Source organism: Physcomitrium patens, chromosome 15 (genome assembly GCF_059467195.1).
Source record: "Physcomitrium patens ecotype Gransden chromosome 15, ASM5946719v1, whole genome shotgun sequence".
NCBI lineage: Eukaryota > Viridiplantae > Streptophyta > Bryopsida > Funariales > Funariaceae > Physcomitrium > Physcomitrium patens.
The window spans coordinates 13,512,613-13,524,247 of record NC_143424.1 but is presented as its reverse complement, the minus strand read 5'-3'; the positions used below and the strand labels follow the sequence as shown (position 1 = coordinate 13,524,247).

The following is an 11,635-nucleotide window of genomic DNA, read 5'->3' as shown; positions in this document are numbered from 1 at the left end:
ATATCATAACAATTGCTTCATAAGACTTGTAACGTTTGTCAATGCCCGCAAGAAGCCATAGCCCTTTCTTGTCCTTTCTATAATTTGATCAATAAGTGGTGACTTTATTCCAAAGATTAGTAAACTATAGTTGACAATATAAATACAAATTAATTGCATAATTTGGTTTAAGGCACCACAAGTTGTTTATAATAGTTTGATCTTTAACTATTAATATCCATGGCCTCAATAATAGGTATAAGATGGATAGACTTAGAAATTACATCAAATCCATTGAGAGTGGTATAGATATCATACTATTACAAGAACATATGCTTTAAAGAGATAAAACTCACAAATTAGGTAGAATTATATGGCAACACTATGAACATTGGATAACAAAAGCCACACCAAATTATAATATAGATGGATCAGAGGATCTTGGTAGAGACAAGGTATACACTCTATTGTCTAACAAATTAATCCTATATGTTACAAAACATGCTTCAATTATACATTACCAAGTAATATGGATATGAGAAAGTAATATTTTTGGAAGAGACCTCGACATGTTTAACATCTATGCTTCAAATTACCTCAATAAGAAAATAATATTGTGGTAAGAATTATTAACCAATCTTTATTTTAATTGTAAAAGATAATTCAATAAGGATTTTAATATAATAAAAAAGGCTCGAGATAAGTTATCACATTGTACACAATTACTAATCAAAAGTAAAAAAATTAATATAGAACTAATTTAAGAACTATTTCTAGATACAATCTCAAACCACCACTTAGACTTGCTAAAACTCTTCCTTCAAGATAAAACACAAAGAAGAAGTACATATAAGATGAATGCCAACTTCTTAGAAGACTTGGTGATGAAAAAAACACTTGCTTATATCTAATCAAAATACAAGGGTCTCAACTTTCATTTTTTTAGGTGCATTTGCAAATTTACAAAATAATACAAAACTTTTTATGAAGCCAAAGCCAAGGAGAGCTATCATTGCAAGGTACTATATCAATTTGTAATGACTAATATCCATAAAATCTTACAATCGAACTTCAATAATCTAGTATTATAAGCCATTATAAAAGATTGTTGAGAAGAATTCTTTTTAGTAGAATTTTGCAAACCAAAAAGATCCTAGATTTAGACATAACTTTGTTGGCAAATCAAAGGTAATACCATGAACTAAGAATTTTTCATGGAAATTTGTTAAAAGCTAATCTAATCTATCATTACTAAACTTTAGAATCTCAATAGTGAACAAATAACTGAACAAATTGCAATTGCCAATATGTACACATCCTACTTCTCTGAGTTTTATAGGAATAGAGGTTGAGATAGAGATTTAGAGGTGACCAAGCTATTATCTTAAATGCTTTACTATCCAACATAATATCTAGCATGGAAAAATTATTGAAACAATCTACACAAATAATATAGCTATATGAAGCTGTGATAGATATGGCTAAAGACCACATCTTTGGCTTAAATAGAATTGCACTTAATTTTTTCATAGAATTTTGGCATACCATAGAAATAAATTATTCTTATATAGTAACTAAGACTATTGTAAGAAATTAATTTTTGAAAGTTATTACTAAAGAATTGATAATACTAATATATAAGTGAAGTCATAAAAAATCACTAGGCAATTGGAGGCCTATCATTTTATTCAACGTGGCTTATAAGATATATACTAAGGTGCTTCAAAAGAGATTCTATAAATTTCTAGGAATAATTATTAGTCATGATCAAAGTACATTTATATCTAATAGATTTATTTTAGATAATATCTTTTTTTTTTATCTATGAGACCTTAGCATGAACCAAAAAAATTAAAGAAAATTTGTTTTTTTTTTTTATTATTTTTTAAACTAGACTTCTATAAGGTCTATAATTGTGTAAATTGGTGTTTTCTATTTAATACAATAATTAGAATAGACTTTCTATAAGAATTCACTGATAAAGATTACATTTGATGGAACAAAGGTTTTGATTAATGTTAATGGCCGGGCTACCACATCCTTTTTAATCCACAAAAGAATTAGAGAAGGATGTCTAGTGGTCCCTTACCTCTTTTTAATTGTAGGTGAGGTATTTAATGTTTGAGTCAGGTTAACCTAACAACATAGACTTATTCAAGAAATTAAATTACTTTCCTATGTAGTCCAATAATTCATATTATAATATGCAAATAATACATTATTTACTATCATAGCTGATTATAGCTTAATTGCAAATTTAGTGAAGATCCTTGATATATTCAATAAAACTTATGGACTAATAATTAATTGGATCAAATCTGGGACTTATTAGATTGAAAAGAAAGAACCAATTCGAGCATGGGTACAAACATGAGAATGGATTTGGATAAAACAAAGAAACATTTGGGGTGGAGATCTCCACACCTAGTATTGATGAAGTATTGGTCAACATAGTTAAGAAGAAGTTGGCATACTAGAGCACTATTAAGCTTTCTTTGGCTAGTAGATGCTTTATTGCCAATCAAATGCTAATGTCTAGAATTTGGTTCTTTATTGGTATGTACATGGAAGCTAAGAAGGCTATCAAGTAAGTAAAAGGTGTCCTTAGGAATTACTTGTAAGTAGGGCATGAACACATGATCCGCACTTAAGTTGCATGGAACATTTGTATGTATAAGAAATTGCTTGGTGGTCTTAGTCTCACTGACCCCAGATGATATCACACAAGACCTTCTCAGCAAATAGATAATACAAGCTTGCAAACCAGGCCGGTCAAATCTACAATTATTCCTCAAATATAGACTAGATTGCTTCTAGCCCAGAAAAGGCAATCAATGGCCATCAAGCCCCTCCTGGTACATGGTTAAATCCCACAAGAGTGCACCTGGCTCAAAGATATGGAACATGGTAGGTTGGACTTGGAAATGAAACACCCATTACATACAATGGTGCTGAGCCACCTCATATGCCTTGAACATGGAGTTAAGGCATAGCCCAAAATTTACTTCAAGTATTCAACTGGCATTTTCTAGGCAAAGAGTTGCAACACTCTCAAATAGAGGACTAAACATGATTAGCTCCTGTTGGTCCCTGTCAGTGTAAGTCTTCCAACAGTGGAACACTGCCCAAACCAAATATCAGATGTTAGCAAAGGAGGAGCATGGATGGGCAACCATGTGCTGCCATCCAGCAATCACATGGCGAGCTGCTCATTGCCTGAGTTGCCCCTCCAGGGAGGCACAACTGGCTAGGCCTCTTCTTGAACGACTAGTTCCTAACCCCCCCATCTTATTCAAAGCAACAGACGGTTTTCAGCACTAGTGTGATCAGCTGACTCACATCTCAGTCACAGACCTCCAGAAGGACCTGTTTTTGGTGATAGAAAGCACCCAAACTTTACACCCAATCTCAGACTTGTCACTATGGCTTAGTAAAGCATTGGCCTGCAACTAGGAAGCACCCTCACCAACCAGAATTCCACCACCCTCACATGCATCTCTAGCAAAATCAGGGTACTCGCACAATTTTAAAAAGGGATGCGTAAGAAAGTCCCAAGGCATTTCTTCGTTGGACCCATTATAGGCCTGAGATTTGACCTGGAAATATTTTGTTAGCCAAAAACTGTACCCTTCCTGGAATTCACCTCCAAGTCAATCCGGACCCACCTGCGTGATTCAGAACTCGAGGTGGACCTGCTTAATACCAAATGTAGTGGACAACTCCCTTTGAAAACCCGCTTTGACTAGAAAAACACTTGGCATAAGCACCGTGCACAGAAAGAAGGAGCATTTATATAGAGTGTGTATCACAAGGCCACAGCCGTTAACAAATGGCAAAGTAAAATCAACTCCTATATCGACACTTCATGTTCATTCTGCCCAGGTGCTTCAAAGGCTATTCTCCACATGTTCTGGTATGCCCCAAGGTCAGACTTACATGGCACTAGTGTTCACTTGTCCTTCAAGTCATACAACGGAAACAAACCGAACCTCTGGCCAGCCTCACACTTAGCTGGCAACAATGCTTATTTTCCAAAAATCTTCTCAAGCGATTTAGTAAAATCAAATTAATCTGGACACTCCTCAGGAATACTACACTGTGGGAACTTCGGCTGGAGCGCAATGATATGGCGTCCAACAAGGAGGGTGGTCGCTCGAACGAGTCACAACCCGTATCTGGCATGCGATTAAGGATTATGGTCGCATCTAATGGACTAACCTCACCAATGCGTTGCCGTGTGAGGATGACATTACAGACTTCTGGTTCTCGAATTTCAACTCCACATGGGGACACAATAGCATCCTATGCTCTAGAGTGGGGACTGTAGTACGCTGGCTGCATAACAGACTTAGCAATGGAGGAAATGAGCTCAAGAGCTTCACTTGCAGGAGATCGGAAGCGCATCGTTTCCCACGTCAGAATATGGGAGCATCCATGCTGCAGCTGCCATTAATTGCACCCGGTAGAGATTGATCTCAGGCTGCTGCCAACCTTGGCTCTCACTTACCACCCTCTTGTCCGTCGTCGCCAAGTCTCGAAGCAAGACTCCAAGCAACAGCCCATTTTTCTTGAGCCTGCGACGGGAAGAGTAATGCTGAATAGAGATCTACTTGCGGGACTTAAGTGAATCGGCCGGAGACTTCTCGTTAAGTCCTACTACCAGCTTCACTGTCCTCTCAATTTGAATCCGTCGTTTTTGGGGAAGACTGCTGGCTTGGTTGTTGCTAGGTCGAAAATTTGGACTTAATGTTGAGGGAGCGGCTGCTTGCGGTTGGTGATGGTGTTTCGAGAGTTGAGGTACATGTTTCCCGCAGTGGGTTGAAGCTGTTGCTTTTTTGGAATTCTTTTCGTTTCCTGTGTTGTTACTTTGCAGTAGTTTTACAATTTGTCTGAAGGAGTCGATAGTCGTGAGATACTTTGTTTTGTTTGCGGCATAGATGGAGCCCGCGCAAGCAATATTTGTCTTCTCCTGTGTTTTCTAGTTTGTCGATGGTTGTGCTTCGTGTGATTGAATGCTGAAGTTTTGCCCAGTTTGCGCGAGTGACCGATGCCGGAACCTGCTAACATTGTTGACGGCACTGTAAGACGACTCAGATTGAGAAAAGGGATAGGAGGTCTCTTTGATAGTTACGTTCAACGCATGTCATTGTTTCGCTGCTTAAGATGGTAATAGGATAAGCATGCTGTGCAAGAGATTAGCATCATATCAAAATTCGCCCTCGTACGCAGTTTGCCCAAGTTTGGAAGACACAAGAAAGGGCCAGAATTTTGCCACGAGTTACTCTCAAAGTCGAAATTTTACGAAGAGAATTAGCAAGAAATTTGCCACTATACCTCGTGGATGTGAAAAAGTCACAGAACAGGTCTCCTGGTCGCATAAGCTAATTGTCGGCTGTCTTAACATGTCTGCAGAGGCGACCCGACGCAAGAGCAATGCAGCAAGGTCCTGCAAAAAGCTGCAGAGCTTCGTTCGTGCTGCAAATCCATTCACAGAGGTTTTCAGTGAGCAGTTCATGATCGTATATCAGCGTCACTTACAAGTGCAGGATAAAGAGATCATGCAAAAGCCGTAATGTAGGAAATACGAGCCAACCGTAGCGCAAGCAGCAATTATTGCAGATACTTCCAAAGGCACTATCGTGGCCATTCTAGACTTGAACACCATCAAAGCCTCAGTCGAGCGACGAAAAGTCAAAGACCTCGTTCAAACCGCGGCATGATCGTGCTTTGCATAAAACTCAACCATTCTGAACCCCAGTAAGTGAGGCATCCAAAAGCAAAAATTCCAATTACTCACAATTAGGTCTGTGTCACTGACTGATCGCTCCTTTTCCCTGGATTTCACAACGAAACGACAGCAATAACACGCAACATTCGATTCGGAGAAGATCGAAGGCTTAAACCTCCACTCGCTGCAAGTGATGGTGGAGGTGATAGCACATACACTAGAAAACCGCGACACTCCTTCCAAGCAAAGAAACTCATGTTCCTCGGCAACAACGACTCTGATTGTGCATCGATCAGTGGGGGGGCGTTTCGACGGTTGCTCATCTGGAGCACTCAGGATTGGAGACTGTCGATGAGCTCCCCCTGATTAGTTCCGTTTTGTAAGATACATGGGGCGATGAATGCATTGCTATTTTCTGTGGTTCAGTCGCTTCTTCACGCCCTTTTAAATCTGAACTTTTTATTTTATTTTATATTATTAGTAACAAAAAAAATTATAATATACAAAGTAGAAAGTAATGAAGTCTTTCAAGTAGAAAGTATGTATTGCCATTGAAGAAAATCTTTTTTACATCTATTAATACAATGTGTCAACAACTCTTCAATCTATTGCTTAACAATTAGTCAACATGAGTTATTTGTAAAACCTTTTCTCTATACCATTCTCCTCTTCCAACTACTGTAAATCTCTAACAATTTAGTAGATTCTAATCCAATCTATTTCTTATCAATAAATGTTTTTGTCTAACTTGATCCATCTTCTTCTTCACTCAATACCACATTACTTCTATGAGGTCCATGTGTGGTCAATCATTAATTACATGAAAATTTTACATGTTTCATTTTTTTTTTTTTTTTTTTTTTTTCTTCATAAATCTTTCCCATTATATGTCCTCACTCTTTAATAACCCTTTAATAATAGGTGGTAAGAAAACTAAATCTTGAAAGGTTAAAGGAATGGAAAGAAAAGGACAAAAGCAAATAAAAACTAACAAATTCACACATGCAATCTTATCCAACTACAACTAATTTGACAAAAGTTCACATTATTTTACAAAGACACATGATTAATGTAACTCATATATGTCACATTGAAGACTAGTAACTGTAACTACAAAAATTAAGAACTACTCACAATCCTTTTACTTCTGTACAACATTGCAACTCTCACTAAAATCCACACTAGCCACTTACACCTCAAAGGATACATTTCCTACAAAAAAAAGGTCCATCAATCATAATTTCACTTTCTCACCTTCTAATGCAAAAAATAAATGGGAATATTAAATAGATCCAATTTTTTACAAAATCAATCCACCCATTTTAACCATCATGAAAAGAAGAAGAAAAAAGAAGACCTCTAGATTCTTTTCTCCATTATTGGATTCGCAACCAATGAAAATCAATCACATTCATCATGATTACCATATTTTTCATGTTAAATAGACCTATGCTTTTACTAAATGTGGACCGATTTAGTAAAAGCATAGGTCTATTTAACATTTTCCGAAATAAAATAAAATAAAATAAATCCCCACTGTAGAAAAAAAATCACAGGAGAGAAAATTACCAAAAAACTCAAAAAAATAATAATAAATGGAAATAAATAGAAAAAAAGAACTACGAAAGATGATAGATAATGTGCAACAATGTAGTGAAGAGGCAAAGAGGAGGAGCAGAAGGGCAGCGGCGAGCGTGGCGAGGGACGCGCCGCGCGTGAAGGGGGAACTGCGTCGCTGCGAGGCCGTCGCGACCGCGGTGCCGCGTCGGACCCACCTGGTGGTGGTGGTGGAGCTGGTGAGCGAAGCGAAGGGAGAAGCTGAGGCTGCGGGTGAATACGTGAATGAGAGCGCCTTTGGCGCTTCCTATACTTCTCGTTACAGCGAGCACCGCACCAATATCCATCGGCATCCCCAAGCGATGCTATAGTAACCCCACGCTTTCCTTCGTCGACGTTCATCCACAGACCTGTCTGTGGCTGCGGCAGAAGACGCTGGGCTCGTGGTTCTCGCTATCCGAGGCACAAGGACCAGCCGCTTGTTCAAAACTTCTCCCCCTGGCACCACTCTGCCATCAATCCGTAAACCCTAAAGGAGTCCGGTCGGTCCACGCATGGCTTCTGAGACGTGAGCGTAATCCATGTCGTCTTCCTGCGCCCGTGGGCGTGTAGTTTGTTGAGGTGTTTGTTACCACAGCTTTCTCGGCGTTCCTTTTTGTTTTTCTTATAGTTTTTAATAGCCTTTCCTGGATTGCAGGGAGGGTTTCTTGGAGTATTCTTGTAGGTCTGGACGTTTGCTTGGGTTGGACCGGTGTTGAGATCGTTTGACAATTTACGGCCTTTTGAAGGGTCCTCTGCGGGAGATTGTAGTTTGCAGCGCAGTTCAAGGTATGTGAGTTCCTGGGTGTTTTTTTAATTTTTCCTATTCATGAGTTACGTTTGGACGACACGGGGTGGCTCAAATCATTCATGTAGATTGTTGGGATTTTTCATGAACATCTGGATCTGATTTTGGGATAAATTTCGTTTTTCTTTTTCTGTTTCGGTTGTATCGCATGTTCTCTGGGAGTCCCGCTTGCTCGCTCTGTGTGCAATCATTTGGGCGTTAAATGAGGGGAGATTTTCTATCGGGGATGTTGATCTTCGATTTTTATTTTCTTAGAAATGATGCCTTGGTTTTTTGTATGCTTCACACCGTTTTGTTACTCTCATCTTGATCTTGCATTTGATGGATAGTGAAGGTAATGGAGGCTACGCTATTTGGTGGTGGATGACAAAGTCAGTTCCCCTGACTTCATTAATCCATGGTTATGCGATTCTCAGGACTGATCTCGATACCTTGGAGCCGTTGCAAGGGATACATTGGAAATCAAGTCGATTGCATCTTGGTGGTAGGGTGTTTTCACTGAGAGTTTGCAGTGGGTGCTATAGCCCGATGCCGTTTGAGGAAAGAGACAGTATCTCCACAATAACGAAGACTTTCTCTCTGGGATTTTCCAGCTTTGTAGAACTGCAGGGCTAAATTTGCGCAGTCATTTCACCGTTAGCTGAAGGGCGGTGTGTTGTTCAAAGCTCTCTTCTTAGTTTTGATATCTGACGGTATGTGAAAGTTCACAGGATCGAAAACAGGCAGAGCAACGGCATGGAATCTGAATCTAGGTTAGGTCGAATGATGGACATGACACCTTTGGGGTCGGGATTGCAAGGGCAACCTGTTCCTGGTGGAGCTGCGCTCGGCCTTGGGCCTTCGTTGGAGAATTCGTTGCCGCAACCCATGTACACTCGGGGGTCTGGGCAGGTTAGCAACTGAACGACCTTATACTTTTCTTGTTCTTGTCAGCCTGTGTCGTGTCAGAGAAAAACCGTTACGTGTAGAGATCCATCTAGTATTTGAGATGAACAGAATGGTTATGCTAATGTCATACACTTTCTGTCCGCTTATTTGCAATTAGCTTTCAAACATCTTTAATTGCGAGTACTTCAGGTAGATATATTGCCTAGTCTACTGGCTACCTGGACCATAAAGCCATTTGTACATTTTAAACCCCAGATGATGCAAAGTGAGTCGCGTTTGCATTGCTGCTGCATCGAGTTTTTTCTTTAACTTTTATGTTATTGCTAGCCTCGTCAGAGATATGCCTACATCTCCGTGGGCAAGGTTGTCTACAACAAAGTACTCGGTCTAAGCTCCTGCTGAACTCGTGTAGTCAAATCAATCTGATACCCTTGATATGAACAAGTACGCTCAACTTGAGAACTTATGTTGATGACTCGGAATATTGGGTGAACATTGGTCAGGTAATGACAGAAGAGCAGCTCGAAACATTGCGACGACAGATTTCGGTGTATGCAACAATCTGTCAACAACTTGTTGAAATGCACAAAGCGAGTGTTTCACAACAAGCATCTCTTCCTGGTTAGTTATAGTCCTGTCTCCGCACTTATAACATTTGCCACGGGGATCCTTGTTCACCCATCGTAACAGACAGGAGATGTCTTCCAAAAAAAGTATCTCTGTTTAGTTAAGCACTTCGTAGCCTTGGATAACAATCGCGTTGAGGCAGTTTTTCTTTGCTAAATTTGCGATCAACAACACCACTCTTCGTACGCATCGGGATTAGAAATTAATTTACTTTTCATCTCAATGGTGGGTATCTTAATGTATTGCAGGCATTCTAGCAAGTGGTCAGATTGTGTCGATGGACCATCTCACTGGAACACCCCCTCACAAATCGACAGCAAGACAGCGGTGGACCCCCAGCCAACATCAGCTGCAAATTTTAGAAAAGTTGTTTGAGCAAGGCAGTGGCACACCCAACAAACAGCGCATTAAAGAGATTACTGCCGAACTCAGTCAGCATGGTGCAATCTCGGAGACAAATGTGTACAACTGGTTTCAGAATCGCAAAGCCCGAGCCAAAAGGAAGCAGCAATTGGTATCATCTTCCTACTTGGTCTTTTGCTTTCGTCGTTGTGATTGTTTCTCTAGCGCTCCTATTTGAAAGATGCCAATTTTCATATTAAGGTTGTACTGGTATCATCCAACTTAGTTTTTTTCCATTCAGCAGTGCACTCGGGACCTCATGTGCAGGTTACCCCAAGGGATGGTGAATCGGAAGCAGATACAGATGTAGAGTCACCAAAGGAAAAACGTACAAGACAGGAAGGTGAACAAAATCAGGACGAATCAGGGGGTGTTGGTGATACAAATGGTGGAGGCAACTCTGATGGAGCTGGAAATGGGGTTCCTGAGCAAAGAGCTGCCAACTTTGACCAGCAGGATGCCGCTTCGTCTGCGCTGCTGCATTCACAAACAGATACTAAACCTGATATATCATCATTTAACAGGAGTGCTGGGTTCGATCCTCATAATGTATCTCAAGGTGGCTATTCATGTCGTGATGAAGTCTTTAGGGGCTCGAGCTTACTTTGCATGAACGATCATTTAGTATGCTCAAGAAGTTGTGATTAAAAATGCATTGTAAAACATTCTAGGGCATCAATAATGTGGTGTATCAAAAATCAGAAATTGCTATTTGGTATTAGGAGAGTCTTCCGATATCTAGAATATCGTCATGCTAATGTCATTGGTGAAAGCAGTACGATAGGTGGTCGTTTATGTGGATCATACATGCAGAACACAAGAGATCTGGGTACTTGTTAGACTAATATCAATTGAGGCTTGAATTGTCCTTGTCCAGGCATCCCTCCCATGATGAGTTAAGCGGCATGCAGCTGGTCTTGTAATCTTGGTATTTACGGTGAGCTCCTTCAGATCCATTCTCAGCTTTTTCTACTTCTATCTGTCTATCGTTCGCAGAGCATGTTCTTATAATATTTAGTTATTATCCACAAGCTTCGGATACTTAATGAATGGTTTATCAAGGCCAATGGAGCTTATGCTGTGTTCTTATCATCATGTAGGTTGGCAAGAGACTTCATTAGTTTGAGAATCAACAAGACATGGAGTCTGTGTAGTTATGATGTAAGGGGATAGATAGAAGTGTGTTTCGCTTTTGCATTGCCTCCGATGTGGTGTGCCCTCAAGGGGATCGAGCCACCCGCGGATAAAGCAGTAATTTTCCCATTGCAGCAATTGCGCTGCTCTCTTGGGTGTGATAGACAGCTGGTAGTGATTCATGCGTTCATCGTGTGGTTTTTAAACATGTTGAACTATTGAATACACACATGATTGCTCATGAAGGATCGCCGTAGGGATTCCCGAGATCTTCTGTATGCTTCCCTGAGCTATACATGGTCTTCCTTGACAATCTCAAACTTAATCTAATTACTTTGTCAATCTCAATAGGCTTTGTGGTAATAACATTCTTATTACCAATGGTATAAAAGTAAGATAGTCATCGAATTGAAGGTTTATTCGTGTACTGTTTTTTTCGTTTTTTAAATAAAATAAAACTATGTTTGCGGGTA

At 39.7% G+C, this 11,635-nt stretch overlaps 1 protein-coding gene across 6 annotated transcripts; it reads left to right on the top strand.

The window, feature by feature from the left end:
* Window positions 1-7,647: 7,647 nt before the first annotated feature.
* Window positions 7,648-11,635, top strand: LOC112292017 (WUSCHEL-related homeobox 8). Of its 6 annotated transcripts, none has more exons than XM_024540094.3 (9): window positions 7,648-7,832; window positions 7,962-8,092; window positions 8,528-8,595; window positions 8,822-9,002; window positions 9,503-9,620; window positions 9,875-10,140; window positions 10,296-10,587; window positions 10,906-10,965; window positions 11,129-11,635. In XM_024540094.3, the coding sequence occupies exons 4-8, from the start codon at window positions 8,847-8,849 to the stop codon at window positions 10,926-10,928; spliced, it is 855 nt and encodes a 284-aa protein (XP_024395862.1). In that variant the 5' UTR covers window positions 7,648-7,832; window positions 7,962-8,092; window positions 8,528-8,595; window positions 8,822-8,846; the 3' UTR covers window positions 10,929-10,965; window positions 11,129-11,635. The 6 variants fall into 6 exon arrangements, with proteins under 6 accessions (XP_024395862.1, XP_024395863.1, XP_090112633.1 ...); XM_024540095.2 differs by having other exon boundaries at window positions 7,692-7,832; window positions 8,815-9,002; XM_090256507.1 differs by having other exon boundaries at window positions 7,692-7,832; window positions 8,446-8,595.

What these genes read in the sequence shown, in the direction of transcription:
- LOC112292017 (XM_024540090.2), top strand. Translation starts at nt 8,475, where the DNA reads ATGACAAAGTCAGTTCCCCTGACTTCATTAATCCATGGTTATGCGATT. An exon ending in CCAAAAGGAAGCAGCAATTG is followed by an intron (nt 10,141 to 10,295) that starts GTATCATCTTCC and finishes CCTCATGTGCAG; the next exon opens with GTTACCCCAAGGGATGGTGA. An exon ending in TCCTCATAATGTATCTCAAG is followed by an intron (nt 10,588 to 10,905) that starts GTGGCTATTCAT and finishes GTCCTTGTCCAG; the next exon opens with GCATCCCTCCCATGATGAGT.